A 15,226-nucleotide genomic window follows, 5' to 3' on the forward strand; every position below is an offset into this window, starting at 1 on the left:
AGCAGAAGAATGAAATAGCATAAAATAAAAGTACTAAGTAAAGAACAAGTACCCTAAAATCGTACTTAAGTACAATACTTGAGTAAATGTGTCCACTACATTACACCACTGATAGCCGCACTGCTGTTGGGTTGTTCATGTGCAGGCACTTTGAATGGTCCGACAGCACTTGAATGCATCACGAACAGCAACACATTCCCAGCGCCACAGCAGAGCCCAGCCTGTAATGAGATTCAGAGAACTGCACGAGAGCGTCGTACCTGGAACGGGCCGAGGACAGTGCCAACCTCCCGATAAAGTCCCGGTCGGATACGGACAGAAAAGAGTCCAGTCGCTGGTAACCGGAGAAAATAAAGAAACAACATTAAAAGTGAGTTTATAAGAACAACCGAAGAGGATTTACCAAGTGGACACGAGACGCGAGTGGCACCGTGGCAGATGTAATATGACATCGATAAATGTTGATTGAACAGCTGGGATGTTAATGTAATGATGAAAACAGTATCACACTAAGCAGTGACTTCAAAGCAAGACAGGAATGGCTTGATTTCTCACCCGGGAGAGCGGTGGGACATTACTGTCTTCATGTTTCTGTGGAAGAGAAGGAAAGTTTGCTGCGCTTCACTCGGATACAAGTCTACTTTCTGAGAGGAATTACTACAACTGCTGTGACTATTTCTTATACCAGTGGAAGAGCCCGCCAGTTGTTTGGTGTCGGTTCATAAACTGATTAAAATGTCTAAGCCTGTGCTAAAGAAAAACCACTGGACCTCCAGAGTGAACGAGTGCTCCGTCTCCAAAGATGCCCGCGGTGACTTGAATGTGCCACTGCGCGGCGGCGCGGAGAACGGGGAGTTTGCCTACATTGGGCAAGTTAACGAGGATGTCGTGTTTTACAAAATGGGAAAATTAAGTGAAGGAGAACTGCTGCTGGAGGTGGAAAACCTATCGATTTCGGGATTACCCTTGTACGACATACAGACAGTGATAAAGAACTGCAAAGGGGCCGTCAGGTTGAAAACGGTCAGACAAGGTAAGGACGCGCCAAACTCCATTCAAACTTTTAACCTTTAATGTTACAAAGCTTTCTGAAAACTGACAGGGGCTGCATTTGTGTGTGATATGAATTGAATTGAAACAGGAGGCAGCACTCATTAGTTCGGCGTTCATTAAATGTACAAGTAACCTGAAACGTTTGTCAAAAAGGAATGTACGAGTTTGCTTTGCTTCTAGAAAGTAGTCCTGTGTGTTAATCCGAAATTGGAAATATGTTGAAATAAATTATGCCAGGCGAGATATTGGTTTATCCACCTGAGAAAACATAAGAAGTCGTGACATTGTACACCTGTCGATGAACATGGCCTTGCTAAATTGACAGATATTTTACTTTTTTCACATTTGAAAGAAATAGCACCTGTCTGGACCAGGTGGTTGGGACAAACAACACATTGTTTATCCAGGTTCATTTTTTTTTAACAAGCCTTTGGAATGGCTTACATATTGAATACCAGTGATGTGTCAGTGAACAGCATTTCAAGATACAAGATATGTCATTGTCATATAACAGGCAGCACTGCATAATGAGATTCTTATCAGAGGCGGATTTAGGATTGTAGGAGATCCGGGGCTTAGCCCAGGAGTCGTTGGGTTGGGGGGGTGCAGGGGTACAGTGCTATTTTTTTTTATAAGTGGGGGGTGGACCGAACATCCTTTAGGGGTGTCGTCGCCTCCTCTCGGGGGGTCTGGGGGCATGCTCCCCCGGGAAGATTTGTTTTTAAATATTGAAGTTGAAAGCATCAATCTGGTGCACTTTGAGAGCAACATTAACCCTACCTTAATAACACCTTAAAGCGGACAAAAGGCAGTGGAGAACACTCATTAACACCCTTTAATGAAGCAAACTAATGCCTTAACTCACTCAAATAGTCGTTTACTTATTAAGGTGAAACGAATGTGCGTAGAGTTTTAAAGGATGCGGATAGTCTCACCTTGATTCTGGCACATTGCTTATCGTTTTATAGATCTATTCTCATCCACCATCTTTGTTTGTGACGTAAAGAGTGTACGAGTCACGTTTCTGAATCGGACACTCTGAGTGGATGCAGTCACAGCCAATCGGAGTCTGATTCAGAGGGTTGCCTGTCAGTTCTGTTGTTATGTGTACTGAAACGAGAGCCGGTATAATGCCACGCGCGAAAACAAAATACAAATTGGAATACGTTATTTTAGTGTCTTAAAAGTAGACTGAGGTATGAAGGGTTAACGTTACATCTTAGGATAATTTGTACTCATGTTCTGTATACATACTAACATATAAGGGTATACTTAGTGTGGTTACTCCATGCTTACTAGCTATAACATTAACGTTACATCACTCTTTTCACTTCTTACTCAGTGCAGATATCACCATTAGATTAACAAGCCTGAAACATCATCCATTTCTTGACTGCTGGTGATGACATTGTTGTCAGCTGCTGATACTGCTGCTGCTGATACTGCTGCTGCTGCAGCTTGTGGCGCCTGCTTCGATGACAATAACTTTCTAATATCCATAACTTTATAGGCTATTAGCTTAAAACTCATCAGGCACTAGGAAGGATCACTTCTTCTTCAGGGCAGGCTACGAAGTACGCAGGCTAATGCCCCACAGTGGCTGCCTCTCTGGTGGACTCCGGTACTGCACATTACTCCAGAGAATTAAAAAAAAAAAAAAACCCTAGCGCCGCCACTGATTCTAATGTTCAACTCTCCACACCTAAATATTAAGAAACTATACAAACAAACAAAAACTAGCATATAAGAACACATAATAAAACATTTGAGATGATTAGACATCCTATTTTACAGGGAAACAATGTATTCAACCCCTGAAACACTCCATCATTTAAGGAGATGTGAGCTAACCTGAGCCTGTGACACGGGTTTCACCCATCATCCAAACCCATCAATTTTAGTAAATATTGTCCCCTTGAAACCGTTACTGAACTGATTTGGGATATTTGTACTTTGATAACCATTAATCTCCCCTTCAATGTTGACCATATTCTGGATCTTCTTGGGGATCCTTCAAATCCCGCCAAATTATGTGTGACGTAATTGCGGGCCAAGAGCTGACACAACACCGGCCCACTTCGGTACCGGTGTTGTGTCAAATTATGCACCCCCGTCGTGAAATGCACCCCCAGGCCTGCCGTAAAAAGCTCCCCCCCAAAAAAGATGCTTCTATTAATCCCACCCTCAAGCACTTTGGAGGGTATAGTTGTAGGACTAGTAGGCTACCAATAAATGGAGCAAGTTTCATGTATGTGACACGTGTATTGTCAGAGATAGCAAGGGGTGCATATCGTGGCAACCAGGCTGTTCATAAAAAGCACCACCCAAAATAAAAACAATTATATTAATCCCACCTTCAAGCACTTGATGTAAAAATAAACAATACATTGTAAAGCACAAGTACAAGCAAAAGTATACAGACAGGACGTCACAATTAAATAAAAACATATTGTAGTGCCGAGAGAAAGGGAGTTAGAGGCGGTGCAATGAAGGTGCGAAAGGGTACTTTACTTCGGAGCAGAAAAGGACATGTTGTTGGGTCGCAGCCCGGGAAGACAAGAGAGAGAGAAAAGGAGGAGGACACAGTATATACACAAGAGGTACCAACTAATGTATCCGTGCGGAACCATACCTTCCTGTAGGACAGGATAATATGTCATTCGTCAGTATAGTCCTATTTCTTAAAACCTTCTCTGTTGTTTAAGTGTCTGATAACCACGAATAGTAAGCAATTATATGACCGTAATGATCACATATATGATCATGTCAGACACTGTGTTATTTTCAATCAAGCCTAAAAGATAATGTGTTCAAACTGGCTAATTGCTCCTTTGAATGTCATTTTCCTCTGTGGTTTCCTACTCAACACATGTTTGTATTGTAATGCCACTCATATTTTATTTTTTATTGTATTTTAATGTGACATTGAATGCTTTGAAAGGTGCCCTAAAATAAATGGTATTATTGATCTTATATCTGTGCCTATATCACACTATTAATGTTCCTTATTTTAGATCTGCACTGTTCTCTATAACATGTTCAGCAGAGCAGGTATTTCTCCTGCCAGATATGGCACCCCCCCTACAACTTTGTCCAGGAAAGTCACAATGTCACCAACATCACACTGGTGCTTGCTGTTCCCCTCTAGTTTGTGCTCACAAAAGCATTTCACTCTGGGCCCAGCAGTTGAAAAACTAAAGAGGAGGTTCCATATCTGGCAGTGCAGTTGTTAGAGCTGCCGGATTTGAAGCGCCCCCTGTAATTTTGGCCAGGATAGTCACAATGTCACCAGAATCACACTGGTGCTTGCTGTTCCCCTCTAGTTTGTGCTCACAAAAGCATTTTACTCTGGGCCCTGCAGGTGAAAAACTAAAGAGGGGCTTCAAAATCCGGCAGATCAGGTGTTGGTGCTGCCGGATTTGGAAGCCCCTCTTTAGTTTTTACAACTACAAAAAGCATCGGTTTGTTTTTTCATCAGGAAATGCAGACGGGCTCAAACAAACGATTTGTAATCATCATCCTCACGATCATTTAATGTATCATATGTTCGCCGAATTGACATGAAAGCACTAATAAATGTAGTTTCATCCACTTGAGTTTACAACTACAAAAATAATCGATTTCTTTTTGTATCACATCCGACGGGAGGAAATTCAGCAGCTCTCACTACCGATTTGTAATCCTAATTTAATCATCATCTTCACCACGATCGTTTATGTTGCCAAATTGACATGAAAGCACTGACAAATATGAATATACTGTAGTCAACTTCATTACAACGTTATTAACGTGCCTAAACTCAGTAATTCACCATTTCTACGCATGACGACACACTTTGTCCGTGTTTGGCTCTCTCGCCGCACAGTGAAGCGTTCCCGCATTGACGTCACTTCCGGCTTCCCCCAGAACTTCAAAATGAGTCGAAAGAATTTCACCGCGAAATTATTGATATTTATCAGAACGGTATCGCATCTTCTTTTTTAAGCTGACGGTTCGAGATTACTAGTAGCCCAATATTTCATTGCACAACAGTTGTTGGGAGGCTGTCACTGGCTCTTTAAGGCTACACTATAAAAAAGAAAGCATTGCTCATTAAATCACACAGAGATATGTACTCAACAGGCAGGTTTTCTTTTGGCCATGTCAAGGCTACAGTATCAGTTGAGTCCGCAAACAGGCTAGACTGGCCACACTTCTGACACCCAACAGGAATGCAGCATCAGTCACCGAACAGGAAGGCCCACATCAGGCAGTGCAGCTGGTCTGACTGCTCCATGGTCAGCTTGACTCAGCAGGGCTGTGCAGTCTGACACTGAGCCGCTCTGACAGGCTCCCAGCGTGCCAAAGCAGTCCGCTCAAGGGATGCCCCGAGCCAGCCTGTGCCACACCAACTTCCTGAGTGTAGAGGCAGACAAAAGAGCAGTAACTGTTCAAGGACAATTTCACATATTTAGAACCTGTGGATGCTGGCAGCAATATTGTTTGGGTGTGCTCAGAAGTGACAGCATGCTTTTTAAAGGCGCTGTGTGTGGAATTCAACATCAACATACCTTTTTAATTTTTGGGCAGTATTACTAGACTACAAATGTGGGCTGCCTGCTTTTGTTTCTTTTGTGCTAACATATTGCGTTGTCATCACTTTGACACAAATCAAATCACGATGGACAATATTTCCAGTGAATAAAAATAAGGAAACAAAATACATGCATGTAAAGTGAAGAAGATAACCTCTAACTGAGCATACTCTTCGGGATGGGGAGCTTTGGAGCTAATGGAAAACCCAGCTCTACTGTATTTACTTTTTGCTCCCTTATCTTGGATTTGTTTACCACTCAAATCACCTGATGTATTGTTCTTTTGGAAGAAAAGGGCTTCAAACTTTGTCATTCAAGCAGTTCAAAGTACTTTTTTAAACTTAGCACCACAGTAACTATGAGCACAAATGGGGCACAGTGAAGATAAAAACAGTCCGTGCACACAGGTGTTTTCACTTATTATCTAATTACGCCTCTACTTAAGTCAAAGATGGGCCTAGATTTCCTGGTCACTATGTGATGTCACCAAAAGGCCATTTACACACATTTTGACTCGTCTTAGCAGGACAGGCGCAGGTGTTACCAATAACATTAACGATGGCTCTGTTGCATTCAAGTGTCCCAGTGAGGCGTGACAGTGAGCCAGCAGGACCGTCGTCATTCAGATTGCTCACAGCTGTGCTTTTTCCTACCGGGCCTTTTTCCATTTGTGAAATGAGCCTTTATAAATGTGCCTTTTTATACTAATAATCAAAGTGTCTGCTGTGTGTAAGGGAAGCACAACTAACAGGACAGGTAAAGGGATGTCAATCAATCTCAGTCTGTCATCTACCTCAAAGTATGGAAAGGAGGTCTATTCAGGTAACAGTTACAAAAGGTATTGTTGGCTACTTTTTTATTTCCAGGAGATGTGTTCATTTGCTCTCTCAGGCTTAAGTCAAGTATTGTTTCTGGCGATTCTCAATTGGGACGGGTGCTACGGGTAGCTCACCTTCTCCCTTTCAGTTTCTTCAAAAGTGTGTTGTTTACTATTAAGACTCTTCCCGCAGAATAAAACGGCAGTAAACAAATGAAGAAGTGAGGTTCAGTTGACCTATTTGTCTGTCGTTGTGCTAGATTTAAAAAAAGAAAGAAAAGGTTTTCTTATTGTGAAGCACATCAATAGAAATAGTATCTAGTAATTTTCTCAATGGCTCATGTAAATACTTTAAAGGGATAACCAGTTCAAACAAAAGTCGGGGCTGATTTCACCGACTCCCCCCTATCCTTTCTGCACTTTGTAATTACTTTAGACAATGGGAGGAAACTCACTTCTCACTTTAAACCAATCAGAAGTCTCCCAACTCCCCCTTTTTTGCAGGATCCATCTGGGGATGTCGGGTGTCACCGCCTTACAACGTCACATGATCAGAATCCATTTCAAGTTTTTAATAATTCACGCTGTCTGGGAATTTCCCTCTCTAATCAGCCTTAATTGGGAAAATATGCTTTGCAACAAGGGCCATCTGTAAAGTCTAAGTGACCTAATTTTACCCAGAGCTTGTGCCATTTTCTCACTTTAATCAAGTGGGATGTGTTGAGAGCTACTGCTGCAGTGTCTCGGCTCTCTGAAATGCACTGAGCAGTTGCTGCTTTTGAATGCCAACTGTATAAAGAGACTTGTTTAAAAGTAGGGATGCACGATATTGGGTTTTTGAAACCGATACCGATAACTTCCTGCTTCTCAAGACCGATAACCGATAATAATATAATATATATATATATTTTAAATGTACCTGTAGTTTTTGCACACCTGGTGGTAAAAAAAAGACTAGTAGTGAGCAAATGACATCAGCATTACTACTATGAACAAAACAAAGCCACGAACAGTTTTGACTCTTCAAAGTGACCATATTTATTTTACCAAATAAAGTTCTTGCCTTTTTCAAAAGCCTCGTCGATCGGTAAAAGCCCCGGTGCCTTTGCAGCTGGCTTTGGATTCGCCGCTAGTTTAGCAGCGCAGGCGTCTTCGTACGCTTTTAACACACCATCGTAGCGATGGCGATGTTTCAGGTGACTCATCAGGTTGGAAGTATTATAGCTCGTTGCCTTTTTCCCTCCTCGTGGAACTTCTGCATTGCATTTGTTACAAATAGCAAGCGAACTATCCAACTCTGAAACTTTGAAATAGTCCCATACCACCGACGACATGTTTGTTTACTGTCCTGGCTTCACGGCCGCACATCGTTTACGTCACAGCATTGGTTAGGTCAGGGCCTTCAGAAATCTATTCAGACCTGTGAACACACACACACACACACACACACACACACACACACACACACACACACACACACACACACACACACACACACACACACACACACACACACACACACACACACACACACACACACACACACACACACACACACACACACACACACACACACACACACACACACACACACACACACACACACACACACACTCACTGCAGAACACACACTGGGAGCCCAAGCCACAAGAAGTCCACATAAAATATTGATTGAGCAGAAGCTGTGGGAAAAAAATTACTTTGTAATATTGCATTCAAACTCTCACTCCTTTTTGAACCAGCAGCTCCCTGTCCTAATGCACTTCAATAATGCTATAATGACAAAGTAAGTGTGCTGTGTTTGCAAACAAACATTCACATACTGATGAGATTTGTCAATCTCATAAACACTGGAGCTTCTTTATGGATAATCTTCCTAAGAAGATGACCTTATGCTCCACTTAGATCACTGTGGAGAACAAACAGTATCACCACAGAGAGGTTTCAGATGGAGAGCAGATTAGTGTCATGCTCGGTCTGGTGCTTGGCACCCATGTTGTGTTGACAATTGGGGACGTTTCTATAATCCTGTTGTTGCCCTGTATTTCGCATGCGGACAGGGAGATGGCAACTATTAACCTCTAAGTTTGAGATTAGGCCTAATAGCTAAGTCTTTTATTAACCACTTTGGGGCTATTTTAAAACAACTTTATTTATAACACATAGAACACGAGTACAGTGACAAACTCAATGCTGTCACACAAAGAGTCCTGTCCGAAAGTCAATAACACCTCCTATGAAGAACGTTTTTGTATTCATCCGTAGTTCAGCACAAAACAGCTGTTTTTGATGGCCAAATGGCCGTTGTTTTAAATATTGCTCTCGTAAGGAATTATGGGATACCGCCATCTACTTTCCTTCGTAAAGGGTAGTCCAGAGTACACTGTGTTAAAGGAGATAAGAAATGAAGCATTCAATCACCTTTTTTGTAATTGCTGTAGGTTGAGGGTGTGTGTTGGTCATATCAGGGGATTGTAACCAACACATGTCTTTACAGGGACTGTTTAACCAATCTGTGTGTTGGAATATGTGGCTTTCCTGGACATGAGAAATAGCACAGTGGCTCAGAGTTCATGGGTTTCCCCAGGCAGGAGGCATGCAGCATGTGTCGCCCGGGCCAACAGGATTTGCTGCATGTGACCACACACACACACATACATACATACATACACATACACACACACCATGTATACATCACTTCAGGGGACATTACATTGACTTATGGCGCATTTCCACTGCAGCGGGTAGCCCCGTTTAAGCGTCCTGGACCGTCCTCAAGCGGCCAGGCCAGTTTTTGGTGGCATTTCCATATAGCCTAGTACCGGCTAGCGGGTACTTTTTCTCTCTTTTTCCGGCCCCATAAAATCGTGGTTCTATCAGACCAGACCAGACCAGGCCAGGGCTGTGACGTCAACACTCGACTGCTGATTGGTCAGAGAGAATCGTCACAAGATCGCGCGCGAGATTATATATATATATATCAAGAAGCAAGCTTGCAGCATTTTGTAAACGGAGGAGCTACAAAAATGGCAACGTCGAAGAAAAGCACACCGTGGTCGACCGAGGAGGTGACGACGTTCCTACATCTCATTGGGGATGATAAAATCCAGCGGGAGCTCGACGGAACAACGCGAAATGTGAAAGTGTTCCAGGATGTCTCTGCACAGATGTCCGAGCGCGGATTTTCGAGGACTTTCCTGCGATGTAGGGAAAACGGAACGGCTTTACTGGAGTCCCTGCAAGGTACGCTCACTTCTAACAAAGAAGTCTATTTTATCCTTACATTAATGTTCGACAACCCGTGCTTTTATGGAGCCCCAAAGAGCTACATAGCTAGCTAAGGCAGATAGCCTAGGCAGATAGCCTTAGCTAGAGCTATTGTTTGCTAACACCATATGTGCCATTGTTTACGTTCAGTTTTTCTTTTCTATAGTTGCTGTTGCTATTTAGTATTGTGCTGCAGTAGTTTGTGGAATTAACAAGTCATTTTGCTGTTCTAGATGATTACATTGGGACTCGTGAGGAGGAACATTCCCGAACAACGGGTGATGGCAGTGTTCCGTCCACATCGTCATCGAATCCAGAACGGACCCCAGCCGAAGAATCGACACCGACTCAACCACCAACACCGAGTGCCATCACGACACCGCAGCGTGTGGTTCTAGGTAAGAAATAGAAATGGCAAAACGACTGGAATTGTGTTTTTGTTTTTTTAAACCGTGGATCATCCATCGTCAGTAATTAAAATAAGCTATATCACTGTGTGGAAATGCTCTGTTACAAGTAAAGTCTTAGCTAGTAAGCAGCTAGTACAGTTGTGTGTGACATCCTATCATATACATATATTTATATTCATTATCAACAGGCTGGACATAATGTAATTCACTTTCACAATCATTGTAAACATCTAGGGCCAGAACTGTCTTTAGTTCACCTTACTGTTCTGTTTATACATGTTATTCTTATATCCTTGTGTGACCTGTACCTGTCCTGTGTGTTTTCCTTATTGCTAATTATTATCTTATTGTCACCCAGGCAAGAGGAAACGAGGAGGAGAGGATCGGGCCCAGCAGGAACGGCACCATGACTGGGCAGCCGACGTGGCCCGTCTCCTCCCTGATACTTAAAAAAACCTTAATAGTTATTGTACATATGATACATTTTTTATCTAGTTAATTTTTAAATGCAACATTTGTACTTCCTTGTTTATTTATTTTCTTTAAAATGTTCATTTTATATTTACAATTCCATGTATATTTATGCTGGCTGCAATACAGTTTTACATTTTTTTATTTGTATTGTTTAATGGCATGCCTTTTTGATACAACATTTGTATTTTTATACTGCCATCAATAAAGTACTTCTTTGACTTATCTTATCTCTTGTTGATAATGAATGGCACCCAACATAAAAAAATCATAAACATACATGAATTTATAAAGCAATAACAAACATCAGTTAGGAAAAAGCCCCTTACTTTTAAGAGATTTAAAGCAAGAAATTGAGTTTTCTAGCTTGAGGTCCTACTCTAAAACATTATTACATGTTTATTTTGTAATGGTATTAAGAATACATGATAAATACATAATACATGTAGAAATTGCTCAATTGTAATACCCTCGTTCTACTAGACTCAAACAACACATTCCTTATATATTTCAAAGACGAGAGAACAAAATAAACCTATAACCCATTCAAGCAAGCTTTTAACATGTCTAGAAGAAAGATTGAGGTTATATTTAATATATTATTTTATGTTGTGGATACTTTAGTCTCCATCCATGTTTACAATTGTCCACACTATTTTACACTTGCATTTATGAATATAGTTTTGCTGTGTTTTACACTTTAGTATTTATGTTTATAGTTAGCTTTGATATTTGCTTAATTGATTAGAAAGATTTTCTTTTCATGATCTGATATTTCCTCAAATGTTATTATGGGGCAGTACTTACTGGTGCTTGAATTTCAAATATTCAATTCAGATAATATTTGTTTAAAACATTTGACAAACACATGTATATTGAAAAAAAAAAGTATTTATTTATGTTCAATGCAATGAATACAATACAATGCTTGCTGTGATCACTTTCCTTCTTGCTGTGATAACAAGCCACACACCAAGAAACAAGTAAACGATCGCTTCCACATCCTCCATTGTTGTGTGTTTTGTGAGTTGTGTCGCATTGAAGATGACGCCACTGCAGTTTTACCCAGCGTCGCTCCGACCAAAAAGCTGATCGCCCCGCCTACACTGCGTTGCTACCCCAGGTCCTAAACTGTAATGGAAATGCGCCACGGCCTCGGCCGGCCAGCGAGGCAGCCCGAGGCCTGAGCGAGGACGCTTAGGGACGCTTAAACGGGGCTACCCCGTTGCAGTGGAAATGCGCCATTACATGCATTTCCTGGAGACTTATCCTAACCATAACCAACACATGCCTAACCCTAACCCTAACCCTTAACCTTACCCTAACCCTAACCAAGTCTTCACCCTAAAATTAATGATTCCCCTCATGGGGACCTCCATTTTGTCCCCATAAGGGAGGCGAGTCCCCACATGTGACCGTGTAAACAGATTTATGTTCCTACAAGGATAGTAATGCTAGACCACCCACACACAAGACATTTAAATCCTCTAAAAACCAACCGCCGCTTTCCCAGACCAATCGGGAATAAAGAAACGGTTTTGTAAGAGAGTATTTATTCCCATGCTGCATTGTATTATGGAGCTGGTGTGATGTACGAGATCTCCCCAGCTATACATTTCTCTAAGCAGAAAATCTTCCCTCTTCCATAGTGCCAGTCGCTAACCAGCGCTGTTCAAATGTACAACACTGTGTTACTGCCAGGGGTTAAATTGGGCCGGGGCTGTCCGGGGCTAAGCACCGGCACATAGGAAAATGCTCTGACGTCATGCCCCTCGCATATTTTTAACAATGTATGTAGCATTCCTATATTATATGTTAACACAAAAAATATATACATATTAAAACTTTTCTTTCTATATGTTTAAGGTTCTTAATAATTCGAAAATCAATAAAACACTCTTTCTAGCTATAGGGAACATAAATAAGATGACGCCCTTTTCAAATTTTTCGCGGGTTTCCCCTTTCTTTATTTTCTTCAAATCTAATTGGCTGATCGGCGACCACACTGTCTCTTCCGTCAGTCACACAGACAGCCGGCAGAGTGACAGGTGAATCCGGGAAAAAGTGTGAAGAAAAATAGGTAATACGCTGACAGGTTTCTTAACATGAATTCGTCTGATATTCGGGTTTTACGTTCGACTACCATTAAGTTAAATAACGTTTTTTTGTTTGACTAACTTTTGATCAAATCAAGCATTTCTTAAACTAAGAGAAAGACACCAGCCAATGGTCGATATTGTTGACTTTATTTTAGAATAGCAGATCTCTGCGACCAGCTATAGTTTGTCGGCTTTGTCAGTGAACGTGTGTCTCTGCTCCGATCGTGAGCTTTACATCGCAGCACCTCCCGCGGGACTCTGCTGCGGTTCTTCCGTGCAGAGCGCCCGTTTCCTAAACCATGCTATGGAGGGGCGGTTCTAGGGGGGGGGGGGGCAAAGATGTACAGTGGAGATTAAACTGTTCATTACCTTATAAAAGCAAATACTGTTTATGTTTTTTAATTAAATTGTCACTTAAATTTACCAAAACAAATACCAATTATTGTATTTTATGTTTATTTTTTACAAAATTACTATATACTGTCTTTGTCAATTTAACCTGCTTTTATTGTACCCCTCTCATGAAACAACTGGCCCCAGCCTGATGCTATGTATGTGTGTGCATAAAGCTGAGATATGCATATATTTATTTCCTTTCTCTTTGAAAGTTTCAGAGTTTAAAGTGAGGCATGATGCAGAAATGAGTGAAGCAAAAAGGAGGAAAGTTACAGACTTCTTAAAAAGGTATCAAGACATCACTGCTACTTAGCGTGTCAAAGCCATTTGTATCTTATTTATTCACCATAAGTTCCTTTGTTAATTATCCTACATTTAAATGCAGAGTTGAGCAGAACAAGGCAGGTGATGGGCGAGCAGGGCAGCTTGGAAAAGAGAGAGGATCAGAGCAGCATAAAGAAGGGAAGGGAGTGGAGGAACTTGAGGAGAGGAGAGCAGGCTGAGGAGAGCAGAGCAGCCTGAGGAGGACAGAGGAGCAGAGCAGGGAAGCAGTGTAGGAAAGGCTGACAACTTGCCTGACTGCTGGAATCAAAGTCAATTGGAATATTTTACACAGAAATATACATTTCTAATAGTTGGAAATAAAAAAAATGGGATGCAAATCATGCAGGGAAGCGGGATCCCTTGGGGCAATGAGAACAGGGAAACAGAGGTACTCATTCTCTACTGAATGGCAGAACTGTAGGATAGGCCCATATGGCAACAGCAATGAGAAGCAAATGAAATCTTTGAGAAAGAAAATAAATGAACATAGTGTCTCACAGAGTCACAAATTAACACAGGACATAGTAAAAAGACAAAATGAAGAAGCTAAAATCAAGCTTTCTAAAAACTCAAAAAGACATTTTGGCTTCCACCCATAATGTCTTTAGAACGGCATACTACATTGCAAAAAATAACCGGCCATACTCAGTGAAGAGGAATCCCTCTTTCAAAAGGTCAATGTTCTTGATACAAAGACATGGCCAAGCCCTCTACCATTAATGTATGGTGAGTGTGAAATAAGAGAGCTATGCACTCTTTTGAAAATCGGATTCTCTGATGTTAAGCAAAGTTATAGGGACTTTAAGGAGAATGCCAGTGTGCCGATGCACATGTCCCTTCTAAAGCTTAAGAATGCAGTGGAAACCATTGCTGTGAGCAGTGCAGAGTGTGAGAGGGGTTTCTCAGAAATGAATGCAGTTGTAATATCAATGCACTCACAACTGAAAACTCAAAATGTCTCTGCTCTAATGTTCATTCAAATGGTTGGACCTCCTCTTACCTCTTGGGACCCCACAAAATATGTGAGGAAGTGGGTAGCTACCAGAAGGTCTGCAGACCATTTAGCCTGTAGACAAAGATGCACGACTACAGGCTTCCCCTATCAGCCCATCTGGGATTTGATGAAGTAGCTGGTCGTACATACAGTAATGTTGTTGAACTGCTTATATTGATGTGGACTTTCATTCCTCAATCAATTCAGATAATATGTCTCTGTACTCATATAGTTGTTTTTTAATGTTCTTGAGTAAGTGTGCAGGGAAATGTTGACTTAAAATGGCAATTTGAAGGTCTGTAATTTGTGAAAAATGTTTGTGTATATATTAAAGGTGGGAGGTAAGTTTGAGAAACCGGCTCGAGATCGCTAGAATTTGAAAATACACAACCGGAGAAAATCTGCCACTTCCTTATAGAGCCCCTCCTCCAACACACACGAACGCGCACATGACCAATGAGGGCACGAGATAAGTTTGTGCCCCGATGGAAGGCTGACAGGCAGGTAGGTCATCCAATCCGGCTAAACGGATTGGTTGTACTTTTTACAGTATTACAGCTTCTACAGATGACATTTTTTTATGGATTTTTTGTCAAGCACTTAAGATATTCATTGCTATCGGGATGTTAAGAGCATTCCATGGAATATAACAAAAAGTGTATCTCGAGCCGGTTTCTGAAACTTACCTACCCCACCTTTTAATAATTTCAAATGTAAATTCATTCCAGTTAAATAATACTAATAAAAAGACGGTCTATTTGACATACTTTCTATGTTTACTTTCTCGATTGGTGGCATGAAATAGTGCATCTGATACAGGA

At 41.4% G+C, this 15,226-nt stretch overlaps 1 protein-coding gene across 8 annotated transcripts in view; it reads left to right on the forward strand.

The window, feature by feature from the left end:
* Positions 1 to 227: 227 nt before the first annotated feature.
* Positions 228 to 15,226, forward strand: part of magi1b (membrane associated guanylate kinase, WW and PDZ domain containing 1b) — a 150,900-nt gene continuing 135,901 nt past the window's right edge. For all 8 annotated transcript variants that reach the window (XM_034082754.2, XM_071203075.1, XM_034082756.2 and 5 more), the window contains exon 1: positions 228 to 1,033. In XM_034082754.2, coding sequence (XP_033938645.1) covers positions 736 to 1,033 — 298 coding nt within the window. In that variant the 5' untranslated portion in view covers positions 228 to 735. The remainder of the gene's footprint in view (positions 1,034 to 15,226) is intronic.

Source organism: Pseudochaenichthys georgianus, chromosome 5 (genome assembly GCF_902827115.2).
Source record: "Pseudochaenichthys georgianus chromosome 5, fPseGeo1.2, whole genome shotgun sequence".
Classification (NCBI taxonomy): Eukaryota; Metazoa; Chordata; class Actinopteri; order Perciformes; family Channichthyidae; genus Pseudochaenichthys; species Pseudochaenichthys georgianus.